Here is an 18,476-nt window from a genome sequence, read left to right as displayed (position 1 = left end):
TTCTCTACAGGCCGTATGGATGCATAGTAGAACATAGCGACATCCAAAGAAACCATGAACTCGACACTTCAGATTTCCCATCCAAATCCATCTGGCGAAATTTGGTCAAAAGTTCCAGCAGCCCAAAAATCCTCACCGAGAACACCTCCAAAAGGCGCCTCTGACCTATGAGTGCCAAATTGCTCGTTCTGAAACTGAAATGGAAAGCCGTTAATATCTGATAGCAGACTAGTCATATAGCAATCGATTTCAGTAGCGGATGAACCGGGCTGAGCCCCGAAATCCTCGGGCTCCCCAAAAATGCCCAAAGGCTGATGTATGTCTGGCGTGGAACGAATGTGCTGGTAGATTGGTACATCCTGGTTTATCACGGGTGGATTTGCACTTGTCATCTTAGAAGCTTCTTCTACATACTTCATCGCTTTGCTGATGATGGCCTCGAGTCCATCACGATGTTTTCTTAGCCGGTGATTGCGTTCTGCCATCACAAATAGCGACGAGGAGCAGGCTCTTAAATCATCGGAGACAGTTGGTGCCCAAAGTCTAGGTGAACGAAAAAGACAAAAGCTAGCGAAGGTTAGATGAAATACGATCTGTTTCCATGATATTCACATACCACATTGTAAGACCAGCCATATATACCGAGTTGGCTAGCAAAAAAGAATATCCCGAGAATTCTCTCTGTCGAAGTCGTTTGAAGAATTGGCACATTTTTCCAGATGAAGTAATACAAGTGACTAAAAGGTCATCACTGGGATTCAGGATGCTTAAGAACGGTTGAAGCAACATGCGAATGGAATTATTCCAGTGCATAAGAACAAAGTCACTGTCATTGAGACCCAGCGACGGCAATGTTTCTTTGAAATCGTTCAAAGCGGACATTAAGGGACCAATCTCTGGAAGAAGAGTCGAGGCTTTTTTATCGACTCGATAAATTCGCGTGTGTATCTTCGAAACAATTCGCTGTAGCCTGATCGACGCAATGAATTTCCTCAAGGAGCCTCTTCGATGTGGAACTTCCTGTCCTGTTTGAGGTTGTAGATCTTGACCGATTGCATCGTCGTTGGTTGTAGAATCTCCGATATCAAGTGGTGGTTGTGTGTCTATTTCCTCCTCGGAGATACTGAATGGTCGACCAAGCGCCCATGCAGTATGCCTTTCAATAAGATAAACAGACCAGAATAGACGCTTTTGCTTTTCAGCCTCACATTGTGATAGTCTTTGGTATCTTGACTCCCGATGAAACCCGAAATCTATACAGGTTCTCATTGCAAGTCCAATTAGATACCATACACTAGGATGGGAGGAAGACCGGAGATTGTAAAGTACGAGTAGCATTATGGACTCAATGGAGTTTGTCGAAAAAGACTCCCGCATAGTGGTATCAAAGCTAAGAGCTACTGACAAGAACTCATCGGGGGAATGGAATTGTAAGAACCTGTCATTTGCAAAATTGTGGCTCCGATCGCATATACCATGAAAAGCTTGAAAATATCAAAGCCATCTTTTGGTGTTTGGCCAGCCATGTGGTATCTTTTCGTATGCAATTCCAAGATGTGTGCGCAATCAAGGAAAGGAAGGCGAACGTGCATATGTTTAAAATATGCCTCGATAATCCGGGTTCCATTTTCATCATCAGGGTGAACAACTCTAGTATTGTCGCTGCGTCGAGGTGAGATATCTGGATGTTGGTTGGAATTGATTGGCAATGAATGTGTACCAACAGCATCAGCAATGGAAAGCCCCGATGACGGACCTAAATAGACCTGTTCCCGATTTTCTGCATTGCCAAGCGTAAGAAATGGCAAGACGCCATCGGAGTAACCATGTCTTGATTTATGGTTATACAGAGGCGATGTGGATGTTGGGGGCTTTTCGGAACTCTCCGCAGTGTCGGGTACATCCCCAGCTAGAGTAGCTGCTAGACGAGCTTCAAGTATCTCGATTCGATGAGCCAGTGCCCCCTTTGACATACCATGGTGCCATGATGGGGAGGTCTCTGCGCGTGAGCAGAACTGGTTGGCGACTTGACAGTTCGAGCACGAAGGGACTCCTTGATCGCATTTTTGTTTTCGCCTGTGGCATCGTTTACAAGCCTTGGGAATGCGTTTTCGAATCCTTGATTCTCTTTCCATCGATGAAGTTTGGAAAAGGCAGTTGATTTTCTTTTGTTGTTGGTTGTTCCCGACGATATTTTCCCCGCATTGCAAAAATTGGCTTTTATGCCGAGGTAGTATGGTTTGATTTGAGTATTAATTAGTCTATTCTATTTTCGTTAAAATCGATTGATCATCGATAGTCCAAAGCACGCAATTCTCACGGATGATTGACCGTTAGTTAACTACACAGAATAACAAACATGAACGTTAGGCTGATAAGATCTTCTCAACTGCGGAGATTTTGATGTACTGTTTGTGGAGTAACAATGAAAAATAAAAAGCATCAAATACTCCAGAATAATATCTCATTATATTCTAGAAAGTACAGCTGTTTTTCAATTGGTCAGTTTAAATCATTCGAATCTTGTCCCCATCATTGCGACGGTGTACCATTTACCATATTCAGGTTTGATACTCTTTCTTCAGTCCCTTAATGGCTAACCCTATCAAGTCTAATCTACGAGGTCTAGATGTATACGTCCACTAGTGTATCTGACCTGTCGAATGTTTGAGTGCTTGCTGGCTTGCCACGATAAACAAGCAATTCATTAGCCATATCGAACATGCTTCTAAATGCTAACCCAGTGAAAACAGCCGAGTTAGGGTGGATAATCAGATCGAGCTTCGATCTGACGAATCCTCTGGATAAGAACGACTCTTGACGTGTCGATTTATAAAGTGCCCGACCGGCTACCGGCTACTGAAACAGTCTGCATTGATACCCATTTTATGTACTACCCTATAACGAATTAGCAAGGAATATTCTGGACAGTCAGTTGACTCTCTTTGAGGCAAATCTAGACTCTTGTGGATCTTTCCAACCGGTTGCAGTCCCCGAAGTCCCCCACTTTTATACTCTTCGTTTAACTTTGCCGCCGTTTTTTTTGCCGACTCACAGGGGGTGTTCTCTTGTAGTTGATTCTTCATTGAATAATCCTGCCTCCGAGTTTTTGCCTGGTAGTATTCTGTCAAGCGATCATAGAAGTGATGCGCGGCAAACACAATGGATCTTGCAGGCTCGTTGGCCTACCATCCCCGTCTATCTAATTACGAAAGAGAGCGGTTACGGGAACTATCGAGGTCTGTATGCTTCCTTAAGCCCTTCTTCGCTGGAGGAAGATCCGGCTGACCAGAATAGGTATTATTGTTGCACAAATCAGCAGGCACGTTCGCCATCGGCCCCTATCGTCGACGAAACCCCTTCATCGATCGAGGCACCGACTGGAGATGAACAACCTACTACGGGACGTTTATCAAAAGATATTATCCTTACAGCTTTGGCCCAGTTAGGTGTTCTCCGTTTGGGATGTAACAGGTCTTTTGTCTCACTTATCGACGGAGATAACCAGCACATTATTGCTGAAGCCACTGCTTCCATCTCATTACGCGATGTGGACAAACATCTTCCGAACGATGGAATTTACCTTGGAGCTCGGGTTTTGGATCTAGTTTGGGGAGTCTGTCCACATACGATTCGTTTATTCACCAGCGAAAACAAAATATATGATGTTGATACCCAAAATGTGACCGCCAACCGCACACGATACGTAATTCGAGATTTCACTAAGGAAGATTGTTTTGAAGACCGACCCTACGTTGTAGGATGGCCTCACATGCGATTCTATGCCGAGGTCCCCTTGACAAGCCCTGCCGGTTATGTCCTTGGATCCTATTGTGTTGTTGATGATAAACCGCGTGATGATTTCAGCGAAGAAGAAATCGACATTCTCCAAGAAATCTCAGACACGATCGCAAATCACTTGGAAAACAAGCGAATAGCCCATTATCATTCACGATTCGAACGCCTTGTGACCGGACTGACAGATTTTTCCAAAGATCGTCCTGATCTCAACTTTAGAGACTCGGCTGACACTCCCACCGCGTCAGAAGTCTCAACAATCCATGGATCTGCTATTTGTCAGGGTACTACTGATATAAACAATTCGTCCGACAAGCCTCTCACGGATGAAGCTTCCAGAGTAAACACGGCTGAGTCTGTCTCACTTTCAGCTCCTCAAACGGAGCCAAAGTCACCATTATTTCCAAAGGATCTTTCAAGCTCCACAGAGCCATCGTCGCTTTATTCAAACCTATCGTTGGGCCGACCTACACCAGGAGAAGAAAGGCCGCTCGATTCAATTGACGAAGCATTCAATCTTGCGACCAAGATCGTCCCAAGAAATCAATCTGCTGTATCTTTGTCAGAATGTGTCAATACTGCAGACCGGATCCGATCGATATTCTCCCGCGCAAGTTCCCTGCTGCGAGATGCAATGAACCTGGATGGTGTATTGTTTCTCGATGCGTCTAGAAGCAGGTCTTCCTCGTTAGTGGTTCCATAGTCCTATTCTGGAATTTTGGTAAATTCTAAAGCATGAAGCAGTGTCCCATCGAGGAGTGATACCTGGGAGCCTCTTCCAAAAACAGCGAACCAAGCAGATGATATCGCCGCGTGTCTCACACCCTTTTCTCAACAGCCTCGGGCCGAGTGTGAAGTTATCGGCCAAGCACTGAGGCGCCAGAGTCAAGATCCAGCGACCACGAAGAGTGAATTTATCCTTGATGAAGAGTCATTAGAAACGCTCGTGAAGATATGCCCACACGGCCAAGTCCTTGACACGTGTTCCGAAATGGACGATTCATCAATATGCTCTCACCTTCAATCCGGCCATAAAGATACTACCAGCTTGAATATTGCGCAGATACTCGTCCCACTTTTTCCTCAAGCGAAATCCATAGTCTGGCTTCCACTGCGAGATCACCAGAAGTCACGATGGATGGCAGGGATGATTTCATGGAGTTCCGACAGTCATCGTGGCCTCGGCGTGGAAGAATTGCATTACTTCAAGGTATTTGCTGATTCCATTGTCTCTGAGGTATCGCGAGTAAATTGGATTTCGACTGAAAAGTCCAAATTCGATTTACTGTCGTCATTGAGTCATGAACTTCGCTCTCCGCTCCATGGCATACTAGCAAGTGCGGAACTGTTACACGGAACTCATATCACTTCTAGACAGCAAGAAATGGTCAAAATGATCGAACAGTCCGGATTGAATCTCCTCGAAACGACGGACCATCTCCTGACTTATTGCAAAATCAACAACATGAATCGTGCCAAATCCAACTCGAAGGACCAGCAGAACCCATTGCTAGTTTTGGAATCAGATTTTGATCTCGGGTATTTGATAGAGGAAGTTACCAATGTACTCTACACAGGACGTAAAGCCCCAAGCTTGGCAAATCGCCCTTTTGCATCATCGCCTTCAGTAACACCATCCGATGGCACTAAATCCGCCGTGGAGAGTCCCTCGGTTGTTGTGCGCGTTGATCAGGCGCAGTCCTGGATGATTCGGTCCCTTCCAGGGGCCTGGAGACGAATCATCATGAATATCTTGGGAAATTCACTGAAATGGACACCCCGTGGATTGATCGAGATCTCATTGTCTAAGCTTCCAAATCACGAAGAATTTGGAGGTCACCTTGCGCATATCTCAGTCATTGACACTGGTCGAGGGATTTCACCTGATTTTCTCAAACATGATCTTTTCACGCCTTTCACACAGGAGGATCGATTATTTGAAGGGGTCGGGCTCGGCCTCAGCATTGTCCATCAACTTGTCACCTCTCTCAATGGTCACATTACTGTTAGGAGTGAATTGGGTTTAGGTACTCAGGTCGACGTTTTCATTCCTGTCAGCCAATTGAAGGACAATAGTTCGGTAGAGAGTCCTCCAGATATACCACGTTATACGCAAGAACTTCAGGCCTCACTGGTTGCGTTCAATGGATTACCGGATTTAAAAGAAATACCAACTGGAATGTTCACAGTTGAGGCAAAACGCAAGCTGTCAATACAAAGTACCCTTGTTGACGTCTTCATGTCAATCCCTGGTTGGACAGTGTGTCTAGCGGAATCCATTGAAAAAGGACAAGGTGATGTTGCTGTCCTTGAAAGCTCAACTCTCGAAGCAATGACCGAGCCACACTCATTGGCAAGCATTGCCTCAAAGCAAGGGTTTAAATTCATCATCATACTTGAAAGCAAACCTTCCATCCTTGAGAAAACGCTCATTCCGAACTGTTTCTGGGTTTCGCCCCCCTTTGGGCCAAACAAAATTCGAAATACGATTGAAAAAGCTCTCAAGCTTTGTCATTCGCCCACTATCCTAGAAGCAGCTTCACCTATTGCCGAAACAAGCTTTCCTATCCAGGCCATTCCAGATACTTCTCAGACTCCCATCGCCTCCATTCGAGTAGCCCCAGAACATGAAATACCGATCCGAACGTCTTCCCCGGTGACTTCCTCGCAGGATATGTCGGTTCATCAAAAGCGACATGTTTTGGTGGTTGATGACAACGACATAAATCTCAAAGTGTGTTTTTTGAACTTGAATACTTCAAGTTGTCTTCTCTCAATTTCTCGATCAGTATACTAACCTGAAATTCGTAGATCATGGCCACATTTATGCGCAAAATTGGATTCACCTACGAAACAGCTTCTAACGGCTTAATCGCCTTAGAAAAATACAAATCCTGCGATCGTCGTTTTGACTATGTTTTGATGGGTAAGTCTTTTCCTGCAGATTCCGCGCATATAAATTTGAATACACAGCTCATTTGACACTCTAGATATATCAATGCCTATCATGGATGGGCTGGTTTCAACCAGTCAAATACGTGAATTCGAGAAAGATAATGACTGGAAACCATCTTCCATTATGGCAGTTACTGGAGTTGCTTCTGATGCTATGCACCAGCAGGCTTTGGCTGCGGGCGTTGATAGGTATCTCATAAAGCCACTATCATTGCGTGAGTTGAAGAAAATAATTGTATGATACCATATCATTTTTTGAGCAACAATTAGCGAACACGTCTTTGTATCAATTCAAAATTTTTATAAAACCTTAAGTATATTGGGTTACTGCAAGCAACGGGGTTTTATGCCGTCGTCCAAACATGCGAGAATCGTTATTCTTTCCACGTTTAAATATCGAAATTAGGTGACCTTCATATCAAGAGTTTTAAGTATCAAATTATATGTTCATGCATTCGTGTTCTTATTGCTGCTCGCACCTTGGCCGAATGATATATTATAGTATACTCGACGCATATTTGAGAAGGTCAATCGTGGCAGACGCTTGAACAGCTTTAATGGCAGCACTGAAGTATGGAATGTCCTGACCATTATAGTCACAACTATACCCTTTAACTCCAATAGTCACAGTAGCGCCTTCGCCATCACCCAAAAAGGCTTCTCGAATAAGCATTGACTTGTCGACTTGTCCGAGGACCACTGTGTCCTTGACATCTTTCCCAAGCTTCAAGTTGGGTAAATCCACGTATCCGAGATTATCGCCTCCCAGGGTGAGGTTGAAAATGACATGTCCCATTTCGACACTGAATGGAGTGGGATTGCGTACGGATATCGTCGCGTTGAAGTTGTAGCCATCGACCGGGGGATCGAGAAGATCCAAATTCGTAACATTGAAGGCACCGTTCTCGTTGACGAATTCTTAAGGGACATCAGCGACTGCACTTGAGAATGAGAAATCGGTAATACATACCAGTTACATTGTAGCCGTTCATTTTCATGGTTTTATGAATATCCAAATGCGCTGTTGGAAGAGCACCGAATTTTAGGTCTGGGTGTCCCGTCGCCAGTATCGAGAAGCTTTTGTCGGTGGCTGCTTTGACGGCAATCCTTGACAAACAGTCAACGCAGGATAGATTTAAATCCTGGTCAATGTCAAAAGTGGCACCGCCACTGAAATCAATCTGAGGAACAGGGAAGATTGCAAATTCTTCATCGGTATCCGTCGTGCGAATGCTCGCATCAAAAGCTGATAGATGTCCACTACCGCTGAAGCCACCGCCCATGGCGATAGATTGCTTTTGTTTAACATGGAATGAAGTTGGTCGGGGATTTGTTATTTCAAGGCCATCGTAGTCATACTCGTAATTGTTGATATATTTGTTGGCAAAATGGGGGATTCCCACGTAAACACTGTCGTTGTAAGTATACGGATTGCCCGCTCCCAGATAGAAACGTGACTCACATTGGGAGTACTGTTACAAGTACTATAACACAGAGTGCAATCAAATAAACCCACCACCATTTCTTCATATGCGCCTTGAATCGTTGCCAGAGTGTTGGCTTCGTCGCGAGGACATCCGCGCCAGACCCATTCACCTCAGAATCCGAGCTTTGCTCGATATCAGATTTCGACATAGTCACGACTAGCAGATCTTATTAGGCTTTCGTAGCTCGTTGTCAGATCCTATTAAACTTTCGACCGGCAGCCAGAATCAATGACGAGAGCGGTTCTGTTCAGGGGTTGCGCAGCGACTGCTTCCCATTTTATTTTGGTCGGCGCGGGAGGGGGGTAAGTTGGTTCGTTCCCGAATGAATTCAAGAGAAGGAAATCATTCTTTCGAGACATCTGCAAAGATTTATTCGAAGCCAGCGACCCCATGGGGGCCCGGTGTGCCATTGGCGATCGCTCTCCACATCACATGAAGCCCGCGTATTCGGTGCTTGGAATACGTTCTTGTTACTATGTGATCGGCATCGAGAATCACTTCAAAAAGGGGGCTCGGCCGATCATTAACCGCAATAGTCGAAATCTCCCGATGCCACTGGTGTCAGGGTCTTCGCTTAGTATCAATTGCTTGATTCCGAGTCCGTCATCGACGCCATGATCTCTACGGTAATAAATAATCATATCTTGGGGGGAATGGGTGGAGTTGATGATTGAGCAACGCGAAACCTATCAGATCATCTAGGCTGACTATTTTGCTGTGTGATAGGTACATTCCAAGATCATTTCTCGCCAAACGGAATGACTCCTTCAGTACGAAGATATAATTGCATATGAAGGCCAGCTGTTGTGATCCAGTCATCTCCCTTTGACGTCGTCTAATCCGACGGTCAATGAAGAGATATTATTATCACCAGGGAATGTCGAAGCCCGAAGATTGCGTCCCCGAGAGGAAAGAATCAGTTGTATCTCCACAGCGTTGAAACCATCAGAATGGGGAAGAATCGTGCTAATGTTTGCGAATAGTTTGCTCTGGTCACATAAAGGGAAATACAATATACCATACGCTTTCTAAGATTTCCGTCGGCAAAAAGCACAAAGCAGCTCGTATTTGCAGCAACAATTGCTGGAATAGACTTGAAATTTCCAGACCAAATTAGATCTTCCAATTTCTATCGACTAGCCTCGCATCAAGATCTCAGCATCTTCTAAGCTAGCTTTAATGTTACAAACTTCCACCAACAGGTGTTCGTTGTGTTTCCACCAGCCAATAAAAGTCGAAATGTTCTAATCGCCAGTCAGCAATCGCTCAGCAAAATAGGGTAACGCTAATCCTATTCGGGTATAGTGCGCTGATTGATGCTCGATAATGCTTCCATAATACTCGACAGAATCATCCGGCAAGAAATAACTGACTATAAAAAGCCGGGTCTTGCTCCGCTCAAGGTAGAATATCACAGTTTTTTTTTTCAATCAGTCTCACTTATCTGAACATATACTAAAATTTACCCATTGAACGTATCGAACACTACCGACTACAAAATGACCAAGCCTCTTTCCCATGCCAAGATCGTCCTTCGCCGTTCTGCGGATCGTGGACATGCGGATCATGGATGGTTGAACTCTTATCACACTTTCAGTTTTGCTGGATACTTTGATCGTCGATTCCAGAACTTCGGTAGTCTTCGCGTCTTGAATGAAGATAGAGTCGCTTCCCGATCCGGCTTCCCGACACATCCGCATCGTGATGCCGAGATCTTCAGCTATATCTTGAGTGGCGAGCTTACGCACCGCGATAGTATGATTAAGAAAGGCGCTGAAGGCGAGCAAGGAAAACAATTCTATCGTATGAAGCGGGGAGATGTACAATTCACAACTGGAGGAACTGGTCAGTACATTCTTGTTTCTTCTCTCTAATCGAATCAAGCTAACAAATGAATACAGGCATTGCCCACTCTGAACAAAATGAATCCAACAAAACAGTCCATTTTTTGCAAATCTGGGCTCTTCCGTGGGCTAGCTCGTTGAAACCTCAATATCATACCAAGAGCTTTAGTGAAGAGGATAAGCGCAAAGCATTTGTCCCGATTTTATCACCCCTTGCCGCGGGCCCGGAAGCTACCCCCGCACAAGAAGAGGCTGCTGTTCCCAAGATTCCCGATACTATCCCCATCCATGCGGACTTTGTTATGGGAGCGGGTATCATTGCCCCAGGCTCGACATTCAACTGGACCATCGGGGCCGGTGACGCTGTCAGCTTTAAGAAGAAGAGAAACGTGTATGTACACCTACCTATGACCAAGCAAGGAAAGGCCAAGGTCAAGCTCAACGGCCTTGAAGACTCTGTCCTCGAGGAAGGCGATGGTGCCTTTGTGACATTGGTCAACGCGGGTGATGCGCTTAGCGTGGAGAGCGTCGGCGAGGTCGAAGCTGAGGTAATTGTTTTGGATAGCAATTAGTTGGGGATGACTTATAGACAATAATTACTTGTATTTAGCAAAGCTTTATAATTATGGATTAGCGCACAGCAGTCTAAATTGATGATGAAATATGATTTCGTGAAAATTCTTCGTTTCTCTGCTAGAACTTCGTAGTTTCGCCCATCTCCGCTCCTAACGAATGCTTGAAGAGGTAGACTGTTCAATTGAGAGAAATTATCAGGTTCATTTTTCCTATCTTTCGAAACTGGCGAATAATAATCTCCTAATCAGAAATCACCGAGTCTCCATCTGTCATGGTATACGGAAACCAAAAATTCTATTCACAATCAGATGCGTGATCTTCGAATACTACAATACCACTTACCGTAGTAGGATCCTTTGTTAAACTCCGTATAATGTGCAGCATTGGCTGATCAAAGCGCGAAACGTCGGATGCAAGGTCGTAAAACTGTACATTTTCCGTTTCACCAAGCCAGAAAAGAGTCTCGGGGTCTATATCAAGGAGTTTGTCGTTTGGAATTGGCTTCCATGTAGATACAACAACTGGAATGCCCGCCGGATTTGCTGCAAGTAGCTCTCCTGTACATGACATGTTCAGATCAAATTCAAAGGGCAATTCCATCTCTGGAGATTGGTTCAGGGCAGGACGTACTGTGCCACCGAAGAGCATTTTCGAATGTAACTGACTGCGCAAGATCTACCATAATGATCGCCGCGTCGCTATTTTTGAGCCATATCTGCCGATCCGAGACTGTACTTTGACTCCCGGATATATCCCATAAATCAATGTCCACACATCCAGTAGTCTAAAATGGGAGACCTAAGGTTAGATTTGCTGGAAGTTTGCCCTAACTTGAACCCCATGACTTCTTTGACTGGTAGTACATACCATATTCCGAGTCCACCTTGACATTTCATATCCAACTGTTTGCAAATAGTCTCGATTGAAGTCCGGTGAGAACTGCTTTTTGATATAGCTGCTCTATTCCAATGGTCAACATTTGAACGGTGCTACTTCACCATAGTTATAGCTGTGTAGCGTGCTACCTTGCCAACTCCAGCATCTCCGACAACGACTATCTTAAATGGATTTCCAAAGTTGTTGGGCTCCATTTTCAATACTTCGAGAGTAACTTTATCTTGAATTTTCAAGTCGGTCTGCTCGAAGTAGGCTCCTTTGTCTTTTAAAATATCAGTGTTCAAATAAGCACATCGAAATATGAGGAATCCTTGACACATCAGCGGGGTAAACATAGCCGAAGACCGGGCTGGACCTGACGATCTCCTGGAATCCGGGGTATTCAACGAACCTGAATCACGATATGACCACAAAAAACTGCCCAGGCAAGTGAAATAGGGAAGTCTTATGCTCATAGTGCGTTCAAGTGCGACTAAGGTCCTCTTAAATAATGGAAAACCCTCCGTCTACTTTACCGTCCTGGAATAATGCAGCTACATTTACGTAATGGCCGAAGGCACGCAATAGATGTTTCTCGTGGAGTCAGATGATCGCCAGGTCAGCAGGCTCTAGAATTTGAATCTTGGCTATCCATTTCATGGTATATGTTAACGCCATTTTGCGCCATTAATTCGATATTATTTTTTTCTATATTGGGCATCAAAGAAACTTGTTACTCTCTCCACCCCCGCATCTCTGGCTTACTCCGCATATCTACTACCTAATACATAGTAGTACTGGTTTGAATGTGATCAAAACCAGTAACGCCAAAGTCTCTTCCAAAATGATGAAGCCGTAGCTCTAGATGAAGGCTGAGATTGTGCTTTTCCCTTTTGTCTAAATCATTAATCGTTCAACGTTCCACGCGGAGTCCGAAGTCCGAGTCCGAGTTGGACTATCTATAGATCGCCACAGGCCATCGGATATGTTCTACTTTGGTAAAAGTACATTACAATTAAAAAAGTATGTATATTGTATTCTCTGTGACTGGAAGATGATTTTATATATTCCGCACGACAGATAGAAAAGTGAATTATGTAAACATTATACAAATCACAATGAAGAATTAGATATTTACAATATCTGACTGTGGAGGCAGTAGGTGCTGCCTCCAAAGTATTAATATCTCAGAGACATAAATTAAATAGTTTCGCAACATAGACTTGAAGTTTTCCAACTTGATATTAACATAAGCTCTTCAAGTCCCAGTTACGTGAATGGAGAAGAAATATGTACCTACAAATTTCTCTTTGAACTAGTAGTTGAATAGCACCCATTCTGAAGTGGATGGTACTGATGGATTCATTCATGGGCATGAACGAAGATCCTGTCTGCTTGCCTTAGAAGGGCTTCTACACCACCTCGGAGGCCCTTCTGTACAGAATGATCAAAGATACTGCCGGAGATACCTTCCGAACATGTAATCTCTAAAATTTTGAAGGAACTTGACTTCACCTCCTAGTTCTACTAGCATACTATGCTAGTATATTAAGACTACAAATGAAGTATCTAGAAGAAACCCGCCAAGACGAGAATACATTCGTTGCTCGATGATACAGAGGGAGAAACATATATACAAAAGCGCCACCAAGGGAAACCAGAAGAAAGTGTGTGTAGCACATGGTCAATCAATGAGAACCAAGAAACATGGGTTCTTCAGACATTTGCAAAATCTGGGTATAATTCAGAATTCTTGTTAAACTGATATACGAATCCCAGTGCGAAATATCTCCTTTGAAAAGACCGAGACCGAGGAGTAGAATAGAGCAACGACTGGCAAGAACAATCTTCAATGCGTCTCGGATTTTTTTATCGCAGAGGACGTAGGTGTCATGTTCTGGGGTATGGGGGATAACGAAAGGTTGGTATGTGGATGCGTGGTGAGGGACGAGTTATTGTAACCGTTGCGAGCAAATAAATTGGAAAGGGGAAAAGAAATGTGGGTATGGAGCTGGAAAGACGATCTGGGACTTTGTTTGTGATTAGAAACAGTGGAAGCGTCTTTTCCTCTATTCTTGGCCAAATCCGAGTGTTTCCTCCACTGCAATCGACATCTTGTGCTCCAAGGCCTCGTGAGTCTTATAAGGTGGAAGATCGAGACGGTTGAAACAAGTGTGTGACTTGGGGAGGGCGGCGGGATCACCGGATTTTTCGATAGTGAATCGTCGAGGGCCGTCTGAACCCTGCAAATCCTTGAAACCGTTGACAGGGATACGTGAAGTACCGGTGGTGAATTGAAGTAGACGGGACTTCTGTTCCGCATCCCAGGTGCGAACGATCTTCCAGAAGTTCTGGATAACCTCGTCCTGTTCCTGGTAGCCACGATAATCGGTGTGTTTCTTCCAGTCATCCACATCAATATCAGCAATACCACCAATCAACAGTTCAAGCTCTCGTTCGTCGAAGACATTGACCAGATCCGCAGGAATCAACTCGTTGAAGCCAGACATGAATGCGTTGAACTGCTCCTCCACTCGCTTGACAATCTTCCACTCCGTAACCAATCTGAATTTATTAGCAAAATCCACTATAAGCCCTGGAAGATGAGATCACTCACTCAATGTACTGCGCCTTGTTCTCGTTGGTGACAGGGATATCCTGGCCACCGGGTATCAAATCAATAGTACGACGCTCACCAAACTTCTCGTCATCAACGGAGAAGGTCAATTCAATAATTCCTTCAATATCATTATCCCTGATAGGCATTAGTATTGAACTCGTCTCTCAATGAAGCAAAGGACAAAATAGACTCACAAAGTCCATGCCAAGTTTCGATGTAAGTCTTCATCTACACCCTCCATGTCTTGAAGCGTAACCTTCTTTCTCAGCATCATCTTATAGAATGCACCGATGAAGAAAGAGTCTAGGAAGCGACGGTGGAAAATTGCCAGACCGACAACACGACCGATGAACTTGAAGTAGTTGAGATGCTCGGGGTTGACACCAGAGTGGGGATTAATCTGCAAGGTATAATTATCGTGGGCGGAGTATTCGAAAAGGCAGTAGAATGGATTGAACATTTCGTGCGAAAGAAGGAAAAAGAATTCACTGAAGAGTATTAGTACAAGTAATGGAAGCCTTCGGACTTTGATTAAGGAACATACCGAGAGAGACCACCATAATCGAGGCCATCCTCTCCATCGAATTTGATCATCAAACGCTTCTTCAAGTCGGAAGCACTCTGGCGCATAATTTCCGCGTATGAGTCTTCAAAGATATTATTACGGCGAACCTTGACATGGCATTGGCCGGACATGATCCGTAGAGCAGGCTGGGATCGGAAGTAGATCAGCTTGCGGCGGAAATCACGCTTGTATTGAGGAACACCCTGGTCCAGAGAAGAGGGCAAACGAGGATCGTCCCACGTCGTAGTCTTGGTGTTGTGGTCGACAAAGTACACTCGAGCAGTATTGGTAAGACGCATTTCCCAGCCACTGGGGAGAGGACCCAATTGAGATACGGGCTGCTGTTGAATAGTGGTGTTGTTTCCTCCCTGGTTCTGGTTCTGACCGTACATGCGGATGTACTGCTGTCGACGAGGGTCGACCCAGGTGGTAGTTCGGGTGTTGTGATCCACGAAATATGCGCGACCTTCTGGGGTAGATCGCTGCTCCCATCCTGGCGGAAGCTCTCCAGTGCCTGCAGTGGTGGCTCCCGTCGCCATCATGGAAACGGCATTCGCGTGAGATCCAGGGGCGCTGCCACCAGCGGCCGGAGCAGCAGGTGGGGCACCACCGGATGGCGGCGTTCTTGATCCCTCTGGCAAGTTGGGTGAGCTGGCGCCGGTACGATCCTCCGGTAGCATACGACTCTGGTGAGCGCGGCGCTCCAGTTGCATGTTGGCGGCACGTTCATTGCGAGAACTCTGTTCATTATAATTGGCCGAGGGTCGCGACCAAGTCGTTGTTCGCGTGTTGTGGTCGACATAGTACGTTCGTCCCAAGTTATCCTCTCTTCGCTCCCAGCCCGCAGGGAGTCGTCCTTGGCTATCTTCGAATGAACTCAGATTCGTGCGGGATCCAGCCCCTGGACCGGCACCGGCACCGGGGGGAGGGGCTCCATTGGCAAGTGGTGGAGGGGGGTCCACTAGTCGACGCGCGGTTGTTGAGCGAGGAACTTGACGCAGCGGCAGCAGCAGAAGACGTGTCAAGATGACTAGGACCAGCGGCAGGTTGCGACGTTGTCGCAGCGACTTGTGGCACAAGTCCACTAGATGTAGAAGACTGGGCCTGTTGTCGCTGAAGTCCGTTCTGCTGGTTGGGATGTGGTGCGGAGAGATTAGTTGACAGGTTAATGATCAATTTCCCATGGACAACAAGGTTGTCATTGGACTTTTTGAGATCGCGAGTGAGCATTTCTGAGAGTAAAGGCCGTTGTTAGCAAATTAAGCGTTCCAATTCCCACGGTCCGGACCAGAATTCGATCGCGTCATACCATCACCGCCCATCTGTAGATCGATCACATCACCAATTCGAACATTGATCACACCGAGGAAACCCTGGTCCTTCTTCTTGAATTTCTTTTGGTCGAAAATCTGAATTGCGAGAATGCTGTCTTCGTTGACTTTCCTATTCCGAAAAAAAGGATGACACCCGGTTAACATTTGATCCCAAATGTTCACCAAACCTAGACCATCACAATGTGGGGGGTTGAAAAAAAGACGACATACAGATCGAAAGGTTCATTCCAGTATGGATTCAAAGTCTTTTTGATCACAGAGGTTGTATGGGTTTGTTCGCCTCCAACAGTGGCCACGGCGAATGGGTCAGGAAATCCTATAAGAGAAAGCTAGTCAGCCCCGCTCGTCCAGTCCGGGGCCCGAAATCGATTTCAAAGATTGAAAGAGCGTTGTAGGTGGATGACTACGATAGAGACACGTACGAAAGACATCACGTTTGTAAAGACCGTCAGCGGCGATAACTATTGTGAAATTGTTAGTATGATCTTGAGGGAATGGAGCCCGCGGTGGCCAGCCAGATATAGGCGTAGAATGACACAAGGCTGGTCTTACTTGTGACCCTAAGATTGGGCTGGCTAGAAGATCGGAATAAATGTTAGTGAATGGGAGAATATGCGACTGAAGGGATTCGGATGGATATTTCATCATAGATGAGAGAAGGGGTGTTTAAATAAGGCGATGGAAGACGTACGCTGGCAGGTTGGATGCCATTGTGCCCTGTGTTGCTTAACAAGCACACGGTCAAATGCGAAAGGGCCGTATCAATCAAGCCCAAAATAAACCACTCTACGCGTACATCCACTGACAAAAGAGAGGGACAAGCAAAGGTTGGTTGGAGTAATAAGTGGTGGGAGGAGTTGGTTGGTAGGAGGAGAGGAGGGGCGGATTTTGGGAGGTTTGAAGGAGGAGAAGTGGAAAGGGCCGGTTTGGCTTGGATTTGGCGCAGTTGTGGAGTGTACAAGTTGAACTCCAATCCCACTTTTGACTTTCTCTGTTCAAATACAATAGAGAAAGACAAGCCGAGCCACCAGAGAATGAACCAGAGAATGAACCAAAATATCAGCAAAAGACGGATTGAATACCCAAAAGATCAGCCACATACTTGTGGTTGGAAGCCTCTGCGACGTTGGCGTACGTAATCCACTATTAAGCCGGGCGCGGGTGGCGAGTTGCAAGGTACGTACATAGTACATTTTCATACTAAACTAGGCAACTAAATAATAGAATTCAGCAATTACAGTAAATATTAGAATGAATAGATCTATCGAAGATCAAGAATCTACATTATATAAATTATAAGAGACAGAGAAAAAGTTAGCTGTAACCAGATCGATTACAAGCAAGCCCATTACTACTATGTAGGCGCTTATTGTACATTCCTATAGCCGTCCCCCAACTCCATAGCCAGAACCCGTAAGTGTGTTTGAGAGAGGTGTTTAAGAAAGGTGTTTGAGAGACAGAGAGACACTGAGAGCACAGATCTTTGAACGCCGGGTTTGTCGGATAGCTTCGCCTCGCCTTTAGTACGGAGCATAGCCACGACCGCGTCCCCGAAATCCACCACCGCGGTAGCTACCTCGGAATCCTCGGCCACGACCACGATATCCACCGCGTCCCCGACCGCGAGTCATACCGGGCAAGTTGGTGCGCTTGGGTGTGACCTAGATTGTGAAAAACGAAGATCATCAGCGAAGCTCAGCAAAGCTGGTAGATATTCTGCGGAGGATAATAACTGACCTTGAGGTTCCGGCCACGAAAGACACTCTCGTTCAGAACTAGTGCATTGGCCACAAGACTGGGCTCAGAGAACTCAACGTAGGCATATCTAGATTCACCACCATCAATTAGTATACCCCAGTCTTATATGACATGGCCTGCTAGTCTGGTTTGGTTCAAGGTCATGAACTCACCCCTTCGGCTGTCCGCTGAACTTATCCAGCAGAATCGTCACCCGATTGATGGAGCCACAGCTCTGGAAATGCGACTGGATCTCCTCGGGTGAAGCACCATAGTCTACATTACCAACAAAGACACTCCGAGCATCAATATCTTCCTTGTTCTCCTGCAGACCCTCTGCTTCCGCATCGAGGGACTGTTGCATCTCCTTCAACTTTGCGGCTTCGGACTCCATCTCGGCGACTCGTCGTTTCATCGCGGCAATTTCTTCCTACATGGCCAAAACTTCATTAGCCATTGTTTTAAAATATACCGCATTGTCTGTTGCTATTTGTGGAGCGAGGTGCGAAAGCTTCGAGCTAGCTATTCAAGCCTGCAACGTTTCGCTTTCGTCGCACAAGCAGGTTAAGACTTCCGAATCTCACGAACCTCATCATCAATCCCTTCTTCCTGAGTAGGAATCTGCTCATCCTTGAGCTCGGCACCTTCGGCTGACATTGTGTGATTGATATGCTGTGAAAAAAG

General features: G+C 45.5%; 7 protein-coding genes across 7 annotated transcripts; 2 read left to right on the top strand and 5 right to left on the bottom strand.

Moving 5' to 3' along the window:
- Window positions 1–68: 68 nt before the first annotated feature.
- Window positions 69–1,973, bottom strand: N7469_006894 (fungal specific transcription factor domain-containing protein; the record flags this gene model as incomplete). The annotated part of the gene is made up of 3 exons (XM_056645812.1): window positions 69–567; window positions 617–1,253; window positions 1,439–1,973. 3 exons carry the CDS (start codon window positions 1,971–1,973, stop codon window positions 69–71), a joined length of 1,671 nt encoding a protein of 556 aa, XP_056499253.1.
- A 1,189-nt stretch (window positions 1,974–3,162) lies between these two features.
- N7469_006893 (hybrid sensor histidine kinase/response regulator) lies at window positions 3,163–6,994 on the top strand (the record flags this gene model as incomplete). Its single annotated transcript, XM_056645811.1, is given in 5 exon segments — window positions 3,163–3,239; window positions 3,259–4,485; window positions 4,543–6,532; window positions 6,610–6,724; window positions 6,789–6,994. 5 exon segments carry the CDS (start codon window positions 3,163–3,165, stop codon window positions 6,992–6,994), a joined length of 3,615 nt encoding a protein of 1,204 aa, XP_056499252.1.
- Window positions 6,995–7,249: 255 nt separating this feature from the next.
- On the bottom strand, window positions 7,250–8,388 carry N7469_006892 (DUF3712 domain-containing protein; the record flags this gene model as incomplete). The annotated part of the gene is made up of 3 exons (XM_056645810.1): window positions 7,250–7,671; window positions 7,724–8,163; window positions 8,216–8,388. The coding sequence occupies 3 exons, from the start codon at window positions 8,386–8,388 to the stop codon at window positions 7,250–7,252; spliced, it is 1,035 nt and encodes a 344-aa protein (XP_056499251.1).
- Window positions 8,389–9,739: 1,351 nt separating this feature from the next.
- On the top strand, window positions 9,740–10,656 carry N7469_006891 (pirin family protein; the record flags this gene model as incomplete). The annotated part of the gene is made up of 2 exons (XM_056645809.1): window positions 9,740–10,085; window positions 10,142–10,656. The coding sequence occupies 2 exons, from the start codon at window positions 9,740–9,742 to the stop codon at window positions 10,654–10,656; spliced, it is 861 nt and encodes a 286-aa protein (XP_056499250.1).
- A 244-nt stretch (window positions 10,657–10,900) lies between these two features.
- On the bottom strand, window positions 10,901–11,308 carry N7469_006890 (uncharacterized protein; the record flags this gene model as incomplete). Its single annotated transcript, XM_056645808.1, has 2 exons — window positions 10,901–10,954; window positions 11,003–11,308. 2 exons carry the CDS (start codon window positions 11,306–11,308, stop codon window positions 10,901–10,903), a joined length of 360 nt encoding a protein of 119 aa, XP_056499249.1.
- Window positions 11,309–13,605: 2,297 nt separating this feature from the next.
- On the bottom strand, window positions 13,606–16,766 carry N7469_006889 (NEDD4 family E3 ubiquitin-protein ligase; the record flags this gene model as incomplete). The annotated part of the gene is made up of 10 exons (XM_056645807.1): window positions 13,606–14,101; window positions 14,154–14,291; window positions 14,351–14,644; window positions 14,701–15,712; window positions 15,759–15,953; window positions 16,031–16,164; window positions 16,266–16,371; window positions 16,478–16,516; window positions 16,608–16,630; window positions 16,747–16,766. The coding sequence occupies 10 exons, from the start codon at window positions 16,764–16,766 to the stop codon at window positions 13,606–13,608; spliced, it is 2,457 nt and encodes an 818-aa protein (XP_056499248.1).
- An 809-nt stretch (window positions 16,767–17,575) lies between these two features.
- Window positions 17,576–18,449, bottom strand: N7469_006888 (polyadenylate-binding protein; the record flags this gene model as incomplete). The annotated part of the gene is made up of 4 exons (XM_056645806.1): window positions 17,576–17,716; window positions 17,793–17,880; window positions 17,966–18,222; window positions 18,381–18,449. The coding sequence occupies 4 exons, from the start codon at window positions 18,447–18,449 to the stop codon at window positions 17,576–17,578; spliced, it is 555 nt and encodes a 184-aa protein (XP_056499247.1).
- Window positions 18,450–18,476: the final 27 nt, after the last annotated feature.

Source organism: Penicillium citrinum, assembly GCF_028827155.1.
Source record: "Penicillium citrinum strain IBT 23319 chromosome Unknown utg000006l:1.0-3011923.0:1.0-3012962.0, whole genome shotgun sequence".
Classification (NCBI taxonomy): Eukaryota; Fungi; Ascomycota; class Eurotiomycetes; order Eurotiales; family Aspergillaceae; genus Penicillium; species Penicillium citrinum.
The sequence above is the reverse complement of the archived record's forward strand: the minus strand, read 5'-3'. Positions and strand labels throughout refer to the sequence as shown.